The following is a 15,141-nucleotide window of genomic DNA, read 5'->3' on the forward strand; positions in this document are numbered from 1 at the left end:
GTCATGTAGACTCAACCAGGTTAAAAAATGATCAGACTCGGTCAGTTTATTTTCGAGTCACTAGAGACTAGGGATGTAAACAGATCGGATTCGGCTCGAATAGTGCTATATCCGCATCCGCATCAGATTAGCTTTCGGACGGACTCAGATAGTGCTAAACGGCTATGAACATGGATACGGATCGAATATTTTATCCGTTTACATGTAAATATAGCTTTTCGGATAGCTATAGCCTATTCATATCTGCATCCGTTTAGCTTTTGGACGGATTCAGATAGTGCTAAACGGATACAAACACAAATATGGAAACAGATTTCAACTATTCATTTACACCCCTACTAGAGACTCCGTTGTTTGCTCCGAGTTACCCAATCCAAAACCTAGGTAGCGATCAAGTTGCAAGCCCACAACTGCATTACAATTTATTAGTTTTGATATTTATGACATGTGTCATAAGGGCTTTGTGTTTTCATCTCTCTCCTCATTCCAACTCTTCCCTTGTCTTTATTGGGAAGGTAACAAGCAACATGAAACAAGGAACAAAGGCTAACTTCTCCAAGAGTATTAAAATTACTATACTATCCATATAGTGAAAATAGTTCTGTTTTGGAGGGTATATATGTATTTTTATTTAAAAATTAATAATAAACACGATTCGACTTGATCAAGTTTGATTCGCTCCGGTCACCTGGTCACCAGGTTTTGAGCAAAACAAGTCAAATCGAAAACTAGTTTTCCAACTATGATCTAATGTACTAGACATGTTTCTAGTGAAAAAATAAAATATAAATTGAATCTTATGGTACTTGATAGGATCCACCAACTAACTATGAGTCCCTCCACCAAACAGTTTGAGTTTTTGAGTTGGATATTTATATGATATCAGAGTGGGTTTTTCTCCAATTATGCCCGTTTCTTCATCTATGCATGTGTACCCTGTTCCACCCTTCATATACCTGTGAGTCCCCTCACCCAATAATCGAGCTTTGAGGTTGAATATTTATTGGTGGAGCTAAGGATAGATTATATCTAAGTGAAATCATAAATAGATCAGTAGTTATATCATTTTCTCCATCAGTAAGATAATTTATTTCATTTTCTTTAATACTATCCTGAAAATTGGTTGTTTCAACTTTCAAGTTTCAATTTTTTACAACTTTTCGCATCATTGGCAATATCAATACCAGATTGGGTGGTCAAGTGCCTAGTGCACTTGGTAGCTAGTGGTGCGTAAAGGTCCATTTCTACCTGGAGGTCTTGAGTTCAAGTCTCCTGATTCACATCCTACATCCCCACCTTACCTATCCAAAAAAAAAAAAAAAAAAAACTAGATTGGATCATGGTATGGACAAAGGGTAAACTGGTAAAAATAAATAAATAAAATTCGGTATGGCAACGGTATCTTTGAGGGTTAAAAGGGTCTAACCATATCAATACCGATCCACTTGATACCTAAAACTAAGAGTGTTAATCAATCGGTTTGAACTAGTTTTGGTTTGGTTTCACTGGTTTCAATGTGAGAATGAGTCCAAAACATGTTCCAATAAGGGTGCATCGGTTTAGGTTTTGGTTTTGGTTTACCATGTAAATATACTCATGAGTATGAAAAAAAATATTTGTTTTTATGAATTTCGAGCCACTATCGGATATATTGGTGTCGGGTTCAATTTGGCCTGAGTGTCCCGAAACCTGATCCAATAAGCTCAAATTCGCTTTTGATTCGGTTCAGTTCGGCTCGGTTTCGTTTCAGGCTAGGTTTCGACACCCCTACCTAAAACCCTGATCACTGGAGTACATTCTACGAACTTCAACATGAATTGGCAAAAAGGGTTGGGGAGGGGGGGGTGAAATCTCACCATTTAATGAAATAACAAAGAGAAGAGGATTTTTTTTTTTTTTTGGGTTTCTTTATAATTAAGCCTTCGCTTTACTCTTTACATGCTTTTTTGCTCCAGTTAAATAAATAGATTGTTATCTAGGGCTTGCTTTGCTGTGGACCAAAGAACCAGGCCTAGACAGATATAATGTCCACCCTAGGGGCCAGTTCAGTCCTGTCCAGCCTGGTCCAAACTGGTTCAACATAAAAGGGTTTTAGTAATAATGGGCTTTACTTGATTGTTTGGCTTTGGCCCATTTTGAACTCACATTATTTCCTTGCTATAAAATGTGCTTAACCCTAAGTTGTTTTTTAAGTCTCTTAATTTTTTTTTAACTAATTGATTTGGACTTCGGCTTATAAAGTGGTGGGTTTACTAACTACTTCCATAATAGATTTAATGAGACCCAATCATGAAGCCCAATAAATGAATTGATAGCAAATTGCACATATATAAACATTTTTGGATTTGTTTGTTTCTTATTTTTCCAGAATTGTTTCCAGTTATTGTTTTGGAACCTCTCCAAACAATAAGTGGAATCAACTCAAATCTGCGGCACACAAACCATTCCCACTTAGGTTTTGGATTGGACTGATTGGTAGAACATAACGATACAATGATACGATCATACAAGAAAAAATTAACATGACACTATAATTTATGTTCTTCAAAGTAGGCCCAAACTATATAGATTGCTAATGTGTCAACAATACGAAATAAACTAATGAACTCACTCAATAGTGACTTCCACACTAATAATCAATGAAATTACAAGCACAATTGCACAAGAAAAAAAAATTAAGAGAACAATACAACACTTCACCACTACTAATCAAGGCTTAGGATTCCACACTTCCACCAGGAGACGGCATTTCTAAGAATAACCCAGACTCACCATGCTACTGAACACAGGCCCTTGAAGATCTGCAGACAAGATACTTCGCTAATTTCCCCCGACCCGTCTTCTGGAAAAACTCCCATGATCCAAACTTCTTGAAAACCACTTCAAATTTCACGTCATGAAGTTTGAAGAGGAATTCTACAACATAGTTTTACCTCACAAGGAACATTCACAGGACCATACCCCTGAAACACCCCTCATCAGTATGATTTGATGCATCGAGTTTCCATCCTCTGCTCTTAGGCAAAAGGATTGCCACCCAGAGGTGCTACAGGGCTTTGTGAAGGAATATTCCTGTCAATTAAGCATGGCTTGTAATTAGGCTAGGCAAATTCAACCATTACAAATCTAAACTTAAGAATACATAGATCGATTAATAATTCCATAAATTACAGCACATCCAATGGCCCCGGAAAATAGTTTCAATTATCAGACTGTCTGAATTTAACCATCTTTTTTTTTTTGGGGGGGGGGGGGAGAGGGGAGAAGCTGAAAACAAGGGAAGACACACGGACAGATGGTTAACAAACCAAAAACTCAACTCAAATAAGTCTGCTCGCAAGATAACAAACCAAAAACCAGGGAAACAAAAAATGGCAATGTGTTAGATGGATATGATCACCAATATCATACGAGACCAACTTGTAAGTTGTAACCTCCGATGGGAATGAAAAGTCCCCTTTCCCTAGAAATAATGCTTTTGTAAAGTGTGACCGTGGCATTCACAAAAGATTGCAAATCACTCGGAGAAGAGTAATGAGTGGGAAGGCAACTTACGGCAACTGAGAGCTTGTCGCTTGACCTGCCATGTAGACTAAGCCCCCTAGAAATTTTGAACCAAAAGCCAAATTTATTAAAAGAATTGAAAAAGAACTAAAGAAAGGGGAAGGTGGGGAAGGGGGTAAGGCAAGATGAACATCTACCAGTAATAGTAAGAAAGGAATGGCTGAAGATTACCTTGTGGTGCAGCTGGAATATAAGGCGTAACTGGATTCTGCGGGAACCATGGCTGATTTAGGCTGCCTAGGAAGGCAGGTGGCAACTGGGGATTGGGTAGTGTGGCTTGCAAAGAGCTCATGTCCAAGAACTGCAAGTGGAAAGTAATATCAGCTGGGAACAGGCGCCCACTGTGGTCTTGAAAACCCAACTGCAAGCTATGTATGTTTAACAATATCATCAAATCCCCAGCCATAAGTCATATATGATATAACCTCAATGAGAGTAACTAGTAAGGCAATAATAAATCAAATATTATATAAAGCAATATTTCAACAAAAGGTATTTCATAAGGAAACCAATTTGACACAAAGGAAACCATTCTTCTTGTCATAGTACTCTGTTACATTTCAAGAATTATCTGTGCATGGCATATGGGTTTCTCACATTCCCGTCTTCATTCCTTCCTTCTTTTCAGTTGCCAAGAGAAATAATTTAACTAGCATTACTTTGACATCGATGTTCATAGAGAGAGAAACAACCCATACATATAACAACTTTTGCAAGGGTACACTGTTAATACATCTTCACATCCTCTCTCTCTCTCTCTCACAAACAACTTTTGCAAGGGTACACGGTACACTGTTAATAAATCTTCACATCCTCTCTTGCCAAGAGAAATAGTTTAACTAGCATTACTTCGACATCGATGTACTCCCTCCCTCCCTCCCTGTGTCTGTGTGTGTTGATAAGATTTATATAGATCTCCAATTCTTCACAAACTAGGTTTTAATGCAAGATAAACCCTATGAATAAGTCTAAAATAAATAAATAAATATCCTATTAAACCTAAAAACTTAATTGGACCTGGTTCATCTCCGTCTGGATACCCGAATGGGTTGGGTCGGTCCAAGGCAGTGCGCCTGCATCACTCTCTCTCTCTCTCATTACTTTTTTGTTTCAGCCATTAAGAGATATTGACAGCCCATCTCGGGTGGGTCAATGCCTTTTGATTCAACACCTCATGTTCTCACATTAGGTTTCCCCTTGCATATGCACATCAGTCCACCAAATTTGAGATCGAAAGGAGTCTGAGAATGGGAGGTTTATAACTTCTAACCCATCTTCAAATCTGAGTTCATGTTCATCGCCAAGAACGGTTGCAGGAAATTAAACCCTCTTTTACATGTGCTGTTAAGGCTATGCTTGGATAAGTTTAAGAGGCCTGAGTCTTTCGAAGACTCACCCGAAATCTCAGGTTGAAAGAAGCTCTGTCAGTTGAGATATTCCCTTCAGACCAGATCTATTTCCGTGAAGAAGACGGTAGTCTCCTCCCTAACCCCCACGATATCTTCTATTTCCTTTCTTATTCAACCACTTTCCCTCACCTTTGCATTGTATTCCTTTTAAGCTTTATTTCTTTCTTCTTCCAAGAATACTCTTTCCTCATCAAACGTGCTATTCCACTTTCTGGTTTGTTTTATTTGTTAAATTGACTTCCATTAATTACAATTTTGCCATCCATTTGATTGTTATAGTTGTCAATGCACATCCGAGGTTTAGAAGACCCAAATTGGATCGCTTGTGGACCTACTAAAACATACAATAGCCAAATAGTAAGTAATGATGGCAATTCTGTAAGTATGTGGAAGTTTAGATAACCAATGGCAGAACTGTAAATAAACAGAAATTTATCATAGGAGTGGCAGGGCCGTAATTATCCTAAAATATCAAGGAGAATGGCCAGGCTGTAATTAAATAAATAGGAGAAGATCACTGGACAGAACAAAGGTCAAAGGACACAAAGGGGTTTATAATTATTAGCTATGGACAAACTAGGAATAAACTCAAATAAAGGGATAAAACATACTAAAGGGAAAAGCATGGGGGCATAATTGGAAACTCAAGACAAATAAATAGGAGGGAAGAGAATCGTGGGAAGAAGTCTATCGTCTTCAACCTTGCGACTTCTTCTCCAGCGATAAACCAGGTTTAAGGAAAATCGAAAGAACTCCCTCATTTGATCACAGCTCGAATCGAGATTTCAAGATGAAATAGCAGATCCGATGTACTCTGATATCCAAGCAAGAATCATTCAAAACATAAAACCGGAAATCAACAAGGACTTCCTCAGATCAGTCCAGGTGATAGAACAGAGATCAGATTTGATCTCAGGTTGCAGGCGAAGGTTTGGTGCCAATATTGCAGACTTTGGGTCGTCCTAAGGGTAGATACCACTACACCAAATTTGGAACAGAAAAGTTTAGGAATGACAGAGATGGATCAATCTCTATCAGTCTTGCTGGTTCGGTAGTAGCAGAAAATAACCTAAAAGAAACAAGAAATAACAAAATACCAGGAAGAAGAAGGAGAAAGGATGAGGAAGGAGGTCACACGATCTTGCAGACGCACTACACAGGTAACATCAAACTAAACTAAATTTCTCATTCAAATCTGCCCAACGAATTGGGTTACAAGCATATTTAAATTAAGTTTCTTATGAAAATCTACTTCCTAATTACTTCCTAAAACATACGTAGACAAATTAAAACAGAAACTCGATAAAACTCAAATTGGTATTCCCTAATTGCTACCTGAAATAAAAAATATATTTCCTAAATATCCTACTGAACCTAGAACCCACTTGGACCCGGTTCGTCTTCATATGGGTCCCCAAAGGGGTTAAGCCCGGTCCAAGAAATTGCTTCTACATCAGTTGTATAGTATCCGTGTGGGCCCATAGCGGACCCAATAGGGTGCTTTGACCCAGGTTTCCACATCAGGCATGTAAGGATTAGGGTCAGCCCTTAAAGATAAAAGTCTAAACTTGGAGCTGCCAACTAGACCAAAACTTGATAGTTGACACAAAGGCAGATCTGCTTTGTATTATAAATTTAAGGGAAAATATCATGCCCCTCCCCTCTAAGTTTCCATAATATCAACCCAATGCCCAAGTTTTGAAAAATGATAATGCCCTCCCTACTTTTTAAAAATTCTATCAACCGTACCCTAAGTGGCTAACGATGTTAAAATAACAGTTCTAAAGACAATATTACCCTTTATTGGCTAACCTCATATTTTTTTCTTCTTTGATTTTCTAATTTTTTTTTCTTCGTTCAACACATTTCTCCTCTTCTTCCTTTCTTCTTCTTCTTCCTCCAGCACCACCACTGCCGCCGATTCTCTTACACCGCCAGCACCACCACCACTGCCGAAACCCATTCAGCTCTTTTTTTATTTAGTTGTTTATTGTTTATTTTCCATCAACTGACCAACGAGATTCTCCATTAGTGGTTCGTTGTTCATCGAGTGACCTTCAATCTTTCTCTGTGGTCTTCCCCGATGGTATTGGAAGTTTGAATTATTTCTGTTGGGTTAATGAGATGAGGCCAGACATGTCAGAGGGAGAATTCAGCGATCACAGGATTCTGTTACCGTCAAATTCATTGGCCTTTGATTCCGATTTGGAAACACAGGGCACGAAGAGGAAAGGAATTAGGGATCTGCTAAAGCATTTGGATCGAGGATTATCTGGCTGACAGTTGAGTCGCAAGCATTTAGATAGGGATCCATCCTCTTTATCTTTAGATCACTTCCACGATGCTCTTGGCAATGGCACTCATCCAGAATGGGCGTTGCTGCTTGTAGGTTGTTTTCTCGGCCTTGCTACCGGTCACTATGTCGTCACTTTTTTTTTTTCCCCCCGTTTCTCTTCCTTTTATTTCCGCGTGAAACCCCTTACCCTGTTTTAGTTTCAGACGTGGACCTTTCCCAACTCACCTCCCCTGTCTCCGTCTAAAGACACTCCTCTGAGCAACTGAAATGGCGAGGGTGGGTGCAGGGAATAAACACAAAGCGAAATTAATAGGAGGAGGTGGGGGCAGGGAAGATTTTGCAGAGTGGGGGAAGGACTGGGGGCAGGGATTGAGAAGGAAAAAAGTTACAGGTGAGTTAGGGGTTCTCAAGATTGGGATTTGGGAAAAATCATGTATATTTTGTTTGGGTTAGCGAGCTCCAACGCAAGTCTTAAAACAGACATCACCAGACCACCAAATCAAAATTGCAAAAGAAAAAAAAATTCTCTTTTGAGATTTTTCACAAACAGATAGAGATTTTACAATTCTTTCTCTCTAATTCTCATGGCTCTTGTTGCGTCTTCTTCTGTGATTTCTAGCTCAATCTCTTCCCGTTCCCTTGGTCCCCAAGAGCTCAGAGGTACTTTCTATTCTTTTCTGCCATTATTAAGAAAGAAAAAAAAGTTTTTTCTCCTTGTCTTTTAGCTCCCTCAAGGGTAAAGATTGTGTTATGTACTCCATTTCTTTTCTGATTTCTCGTTTCTATGCTTGTAAGATTTGAGCTTTTTGGGTTTTTTTTTTTTTTTTTTTTTTTTTTTTCAATTTTCCATCAAGCGCTTATGAATTGGGAATTTGTATCTGCAGCTCCTCAGATCGGTTCATTTCGACCATTAGATCAAACCTTCATCCCATCTGTGGCGGCGAATTCTACCAGACGGCAGTGCTTAGTGAAACTAGTCTACACTGAACCAAAACGCAGCGATAAAAGCCATGAACATGAATTGGAAGAAGGGCACGAACGACAAGTCACAGCGGACTCGAGTTCAGAGTCTTTCTGGAATTAGTTTGGTTGTTTAGAGCTACCATAGAGTATATAGTTGCGTTCTATCATCTATTATCATGTAGAAATCCCGCAGTATGCCATGAATAACGGCCTGCAAAACTGTAAAACACAACGTCGGTGATGGTTTAGAGATACCATAGACTATTATAGAAACAAAATAGAAGAGATGGCGGAGCTGGGTTAGAAGATGGAGATGGGTCGGCGGTGGTGGTGGTGCTGGAGGTGGAAGAGGATCGGCGGCAGTGGTGGCGATGATGGTGGTGCTGGCGGAAGTAGGAGCACAGAGAGGAAGAAAAGGAAGTGGGGTTTTGGGGTTGAGGAGGGCAAAATTGGAATAAAACTATATTAAGGGTAATATGGGGTTTTAGAAAAATTGGAAATGCCCACGTCATCACTTAATAACATTTTTTAACGGTTAGGGTACGATTGATAGAATCTTTAAAAAGTGGGGGAGGGCATTATCATTTTTAAAAAATTGGGTATTGGGTTGATATTATGGAAACTTAGAGGGGAGGGGAATGATATTTCCCCTAAATTTAATCTCCAAGAGAAACTGATTTCCTGCATCATCACTCTGTCTTTTCTTTCATCTCCCAAAGAATCTTCTATGTCCTATGTATTCTCCAATCTTTGAAGATCAGAACACTGTTCAAATTCATGATCCGTTACGTTTCTTCTAAACAGCAGAAACCTACAAATGGACTGCCCTCCCTAAACCTGTTCCATCAGAGCACTATTTTAAGAAGCTTAATTGCACAGCCCAATATAAAGATCACAAAGTTTCCCATCTCCCAAGTCCCAACCACTCATCCTCACAAAATTAAATCAGGAGCCAATTCCCCACCTGAAAGGCAGTTCTGGCAGTAAAATCCTCATAAAATTTCATAACCCATTTACATACTGAAACACCATAAAAACCTCGGACTGTATAAATCCCAAACATCAGGAGAAGCACCATATTTGCATACAATCATGTCCTTCCACAACAAAAGTCCTTATTGCTAGACTTCCAAAGCCATTTAGCAAAGAAGGTTTGTTCATTACACCAACAGGATAAGCATCTAAGCCTCTCAACATCCTAGGCTTAACACACACATTCCCATTTACTAGTTTGAACCTGCATCTGTTCTCTTTGTCTTCCACAGTTCCACGGTTGTACCTCATCCCACAATAATTTTTTATCAATGGTCTGAATTTGCTTTGATACCACTCTGCAGGACCAAGTAAGACTGACATAAGGTTTACCAGGATATTATTCAGGGTGCTTCTTATAGGCATCCATCAGAAGACAAATACATCTCTTCTTCCAAGCAGGTGTCCCCTCCCTCATTCAAAACCAAGTTCCACGCTCAAGAAGACCGTAAATTACTCCTATGGGAACACCCAAATGGCTGAAAGAAACCAGCTCAACTCCATACCTCATAATCTGAGCACCAGACTCAACAATATTCAGGTCCTTTATTTCTTAATATTCCAATAGGAGGCAACCTCGAAACTTCTTAGCATTGCTCTAAAGACAAGGCCATCTCAAATCAATCAAGTCAAACAACGGACCTCAACGAAAGAAACTGACATAATCAGATTTTCGAGTTTGAAGCTCAAACTCTTATGTTGTATTATATAATCGTTCTAAATTACAAGAATAAAAATAAGGCTGCAGGCTAATCATTTAATATTACACCAAAAACTAATACAGCGACATTGCCTAGAATATTAGAGCATGATGCAACATATTTGAAAAGCCATCAATGTGCATAAATTGTTTGCTGTTGTTACTAACTAAACCCAAAAAGAGTTTTATATAACAAGGCTATCGCCATAAACAGCCAAAACAATCTTAAAAAGAATATCAAACCTTTTTCCATAAAGAAGATCAGTAGCAGCAACATACCATACTGTTAGGTTCCAAATCAGAATCATAGGGAATATCAAATGGATTTGTAGATTTCCTATCAGCACCATGTGACGGAAGTCCTCCCTGTGAAAATTGAAGCAGTTAATTGTTTAAACAGAAAATAAAAGCAAAATAAGATTGAAGCAGGCTACTCAGATGGACAGGATTGGACCAAGGAAGAACAGACTACCAAAGGCAGCACTGATGCAGCTACAGCACCATTAACTGGTACATTATGTATAGGGGCTCTCTCCTCCACGATAGTTCTTTGAAACCCATCGTTGCAGGATTCCTGCAAAGATCATATATGCAAAAATGGATTACAGAGTAGGTGCTTTTCGATTCAGCAGTTTCTGGCAAGCACAAATACCTCTTGAACTTTTAAGCTCAAATACTGATCAGTGGTTGCAGGAGGGTTATGTGCCAGAGGTTGTGGTTCATTCCTCTGTGGTAGATTCTCAAAGGAAGCTAGAGAAAGGCTCTCAGCAGAATCTTCAAAGGCATTCCATGGCTGCTCCAGAATTGAAACCAATAGAACAGTAAGCAAAACTAGAGACAAATGAAACCATCCTCACAGTGATGGGAAATACTATGATTCTCTCTACCTGAGCGCTGGTTGGACCACTGAAGGCTTGAGCTTGTGGTTCATTTCTATGTGGAGGATTCCCAAAGGAAGTTTGAGAAATGGCACCAGCAGAATCTTGAAAAGCATTCCATGACTGCTCCAAAATTTTACAATGAAACCAAAACCAGTTATTAATAAAACCACAGAGACAGCAATGGATCAAATTCTGATACTTAAGAACTCAAAAAGATTTCCATCCATTAGAGTTAATTCGACCGACCACCTGAGTGCTTATTGGACCAGTGGAGGCTTGAACTTGTGGCTCAGTCCTTGGTGGTAGATTCTCAAAGGAAGACTGGGACAGGGTCTGACCCGAATCTTCAAAGGCATTCCATGACTGCTACATAATTTTACCAAAAAAAAATGAGCCAAAACTAGCGATGTAAGTACGTAACAAAACCATCCACAAACGGTAGTACAGATCCAATAATTCCCAAGATTTCAGAAAAAAACTTAGGGTAACTAAATTGTGTTAGAGGATTTGTTACCTGAGTACTTCCTAGACTATTGGAGGCTTGAACATCCTGGACGGCCCCATGCCACATATTGGAAGCAGGTGGAACAGAGCCATGAGCTGCAGAGCTAGGGACTGACTGCAACTTCCCACTTGTATTTGTGGATGCAAGTGCAGTAAAGCTCACCATAGGAAACCCATCAGAATGAGCCATGGTAGCACGGCCCACATTGTTTGTTCCAAGGGTAGATGTTACTTGATATGGTGAGTCAAATGTTGCCCAGCCTTCATTTTCTGCAACAGGGAATCCTGATTGTTTTTGCTCCAACATGTTTGTAGCAGGCTGCTGATGTGCAATATTGGCAAACAATTCAAGAGACGGGGCCGAAGAAGTCTGGCTTGACCCAAATAAATCTATAGGCGGAGCAGAAGATGGTGCTGGTTGTTGAAACAAATCTACAGATGGAGTTTGAGAAATTCTTAATGATTGAAATAAATCCAAAAATGGAGCTGAAGAAGCTGCAGGTTGTTGCACAAATGAAGCATTAAAAAGTTCCACACTAGTCACATTAGCAGAAACAGAAGATTGAGATAAAGAAGAGAAAGAATGTATTTTGTCAGGCTGGCTCCCCACAGACTGTTCAGGTTCTGAGATGACATCAAATAAGCTACCTGAATTAACAGATTTTGAAGACATGGAGTTGCTATCAAATGACCCAAAGCTTCCTGAAGAGGTGGTTCTCTGGACAAAGAAGTAACTCAATGTAAGCTAACTGAAGAGGTTAAGTGAACACCATCCAGCAATATAGCAGATAGCAAATACACTGGAAACAGTTTATATACGATGACTAACAATCTGCAGATGAAAAGAGGAGAGAGCCTCTATTCCATGAGTCCCATCTAGGAATACCTAGCCCCAGAATGTACCAGTCAATGTCTAAATAACTGTATTGGTCTCATTCTTCAACTATAGGAAGAAAATGGTGTGGAACATAGTTGTCAAGGTGACTAGGTGACCCAAGGCATTGGAGGGGGGCCGAGGTGACAAGATGCCCTAAGCGTGCAGTAATGTAATATAGCAATGATAATTTTATATAATTATGCCTATATGCAAAGTAGAAGACATATCGATTCAATATAATATAATTATGTTGGTAATGACCTAATATGAGAAAACCAACATAAGCATATTCATCAAAACACAAAGCAATAAATGCAGGTCAACGTGGACACCTGAAGTGTTAAAAAGCTGATATAATATAAGACGTGTTGTCACAAGGCCACAAGGCGGTTACCCTTCTTGCATCAAACAAGGCATGTTGTGTCCTTGGACCCAAGAAGGCGCCTGGACACCTAGGCAACGCCTTGACAACTATGGTGTGGAATGAAGAAGAAAGTACACATGCTGAAGGGCAATTTAATCAAGCCATCTTTTATCTGTTGGTCTCATAGGAGAACTCATGAAACAATAGATTTCCATGAGATATTACATTTATATCACTTCGCAGGACAAATTTTATGGTTTATTGGATTTTCAGACTTCCTCTACAATAGAAAATCTAAAATGATTTAACACTAATTCAACCTGTGGCCGTGGAACTCCATTTACGTTGCTCCTGGCATTTGTCTCTGAGTATGACCTCATTGTTTGACGCCGTACATCTTCATTTAAAATATCCCTCACAGGCTGAATTGGAGGGCTGCCATATCCAACATTCTTCTGAAAATTTGGTGATTGATTATCAGACCTGAAAGGATCCCCTCCACTTGACACAGAGTAGTCAGAAATTCTAGAACCAGAATTCTCATTTGCAATCCTATCCTCATATCGACCCGGACTATAAATAAAGCTAGAAATTTTTCGTTCAAAGAGGCCTCGATCCGAACCCGGTTTCCTAGTAAGTGCTCCAGCCTGTCTGCCATACCGCCGCTCTTCATACTGATATTCATATGGTGGACTCTGAGAATAGGAGTGGTAGGAGCTGGCTCTTCTGGTATCATCTTCATGGTTTCTGAGGTTCTGGCAAACTCAACAACACCTTATGTTAGTCTTATTCGCATAGCCTTCCATTTGACTAAATTGAACTAAGATATTCTAAAGGTTTTGAAATGAAACAAGAAATAGATGCCTGCATATTTTGAGGAGGCTTGTCAGAGGTCTTTCCTCCAGCATACTTGCAATCCACATAAACATTCTTTATAAACTCTCGGATTTTATCAACATTACTGCAAGAAGAAGAATCATAATAAATTTCAATCCACGCAACATACTAAATTAATAAAACTTTGAGAGCCAATAAGACGCAACATATCTCTAACCTGCTATCAGGCAATCTCTGCCTTTGTAAGTCCCAGTCCTTTAAATAAATTTCCCTTGCACGCTGAAAATAGTAAACATCCCATAATCAACAAAATAAACAACCCCCTACCACCAAAAAGACAGAAAAAAAAAAAAACCAGTTCCTTTTACCTGATTGCCACCTTCCTGAAGAGATTCAACCTCTTGGGATGTGAATGTAGCCATGGATACTGACTTCACACGGTGAGTAAATTCACGACTGTATCGCGTCAATAAAAACAATGCATCAACAACACCATGAAGTTCAGAGGCGTCACAAACTCATGCAGTTTAGTCAGTAAAACATCCGCAAAGAATATCTAACTTATCAACTCCCCCCCCCCCCCACCCAATAAACAACCTAAAATCATACAAATTACAGAACACCAATTGCACGTAAAGATAAAGCAAAAGAGAACTAAGAAGCAGATTCAGTCCTAAGACTGTTAAGCAACTCAATCTAGCGTCAGAAATCGAACTACTCTTAAGTATTCAAGTTCAACCAAAATCCAAAGTCTTCAAAGTGGACTAAAGCTAAAACCTCAAACGAAAGAGAATAGAAGCACTCACTGTATCCCACTGCATGTTATACAAACAAAAGTCCAAAAATTTGTGCATACATACTGAGGACCCTGCAACCAGAACAGGTAAAGAACTTTCAGAACACACAAAAAAAAAAAAAAAAAAAAAAAAATTCAAAAGCGTATAAAAAAAGAAGCAAAACCTAATTCAGTTTCATCTCTACCAAAACAAAGCAGAAACCAACTTAAACTAAGGTCTACGTCGGAAAAACGAACTTCTAACTCAAAACCCCTAGAAATTGACACTCTGCAATATTTCTACACGACAAAAAGAGAAAAGTAGGAAAACATACCAGGCTATTACAGTTGATGCATCTTCGATTGGGAGGAAGCTTCATGAGACCTCGAATGATCTTCTCGTTCCGCTCTTCTACCTTCTTACTACTCATCTTCTCCGACGAATCGAGTCCGAAAGAGAGACACTAAATTCTACGTAGTAAACCCTAAAAGTACTACGATATCGAAAAAGACCACAAATTCTGATACTTGAAGTAAGAATCGAGAGTTACGAGTTCTGAAATTCGAAACCAAGGATTTGGAGCCTTGGCAAATGGTCTGATTCAGAGTCTGAATCAGCTAGATTTTGGGGGAAGACGCTCTTAACGTCTGCTTAAATGATAATTACATTTGAAAGAAAAATAATAACGAATTCGATTTTTAAGATGTTTATCTGTGCTTCTATTTTCTAACGAAATTATTCTTTAAATAGGACAAAAAAGGGTGGAAGGTTTTCGAAAAGGAAGTTACTTTATACAGAGGGACTAGGGACTACAGAGTTAATATTTATAAGGATGTCAACTTGAACCGGAATCGAAAATCGAAACCGGATTCCCACAAAATAACCGGAACCAAATCGAATAGAATTTGGTTACAATTCGGAAAGAAGCGGGACTTGGT

At 39.1% G+C, this 15,141-nt stretch overlaps 1 protein-coding gene across 9 annotated transcripts; it reads right to left on the minus strand.

Moving 5' to 3' along the window:
- Positions 1-2,968: 2,968 nt before the first annotated feature.
- Positions 2,969-14,897, minus strand: LOC122648091 (probable ADP-ribosylation factor GTPase-activating protein AGD14). Of its 9 annotated transcripts, none has more exons than XM_043841367.1 (16): positions 14,538-14,896; positions 14,234-14,295; positions 13,796-13,883; positions 13,645-13,706; positions 13,455-13,551; positions 12,911-13,345; positions 11,998-12,067; positions 11,360-11,781; positions 11,095-11,208; positions 10,852-10,965; positions 10,617-10,760; positions 10,434-10,538; positions 10,244-10,330; positions 3,736-3,865; positions 3,556-3,601; positions 2,969-3,072 (listed from the first exon to the last, which is right to left on the minus strand). In XM_043841367.1, the coding sequence occupies exons 1-16, from the start codon at positions 14,631-14,633 to the stop codon at positions 3,018-3,020; spliced, it is 2,127 nt and encodes a 708-aa protein (XP_043697302.1). In that variant the 5' UTR covers positions 14,634-14,896; the 3' UTR covers positions 2,969-3,017. The 9 variants fall into 9 exon arrangements, with proteins under 9 accessions (XP_043697302.1, XP_043697295.1, XP_043697299.1 ...); XM_043841360.1 differs by having other exon boundaries at positions 10,617-10,757; positions 10,849-10,965; positions 11,095-11,211; XM_043841364.1 differs by having other exon boundaries at positions 10,617-10,757; positions 11,095-11,211; positions 14,538-14,895.
- Positions 14,898-15,141: the final 244 nt, after the last annotated feature.

The sequence above is a fragment of the Telopea speciosissima genome, chromosome 1, assembly GCF_018873765.1.
Source record: "Telopea speciosissima isolate NSW1024214 ecotype Mountain lineage chromosome 1, Tspe_v1, whole genome shotgun sequence".
Taxonomy (NCBI): domain Eukaryota; kingdom Viridiplantae; phylum Streptophyta; class Magnoliopsida; order Proteales; family Proteaceae; genus Telopea; species Telopea speciosissima.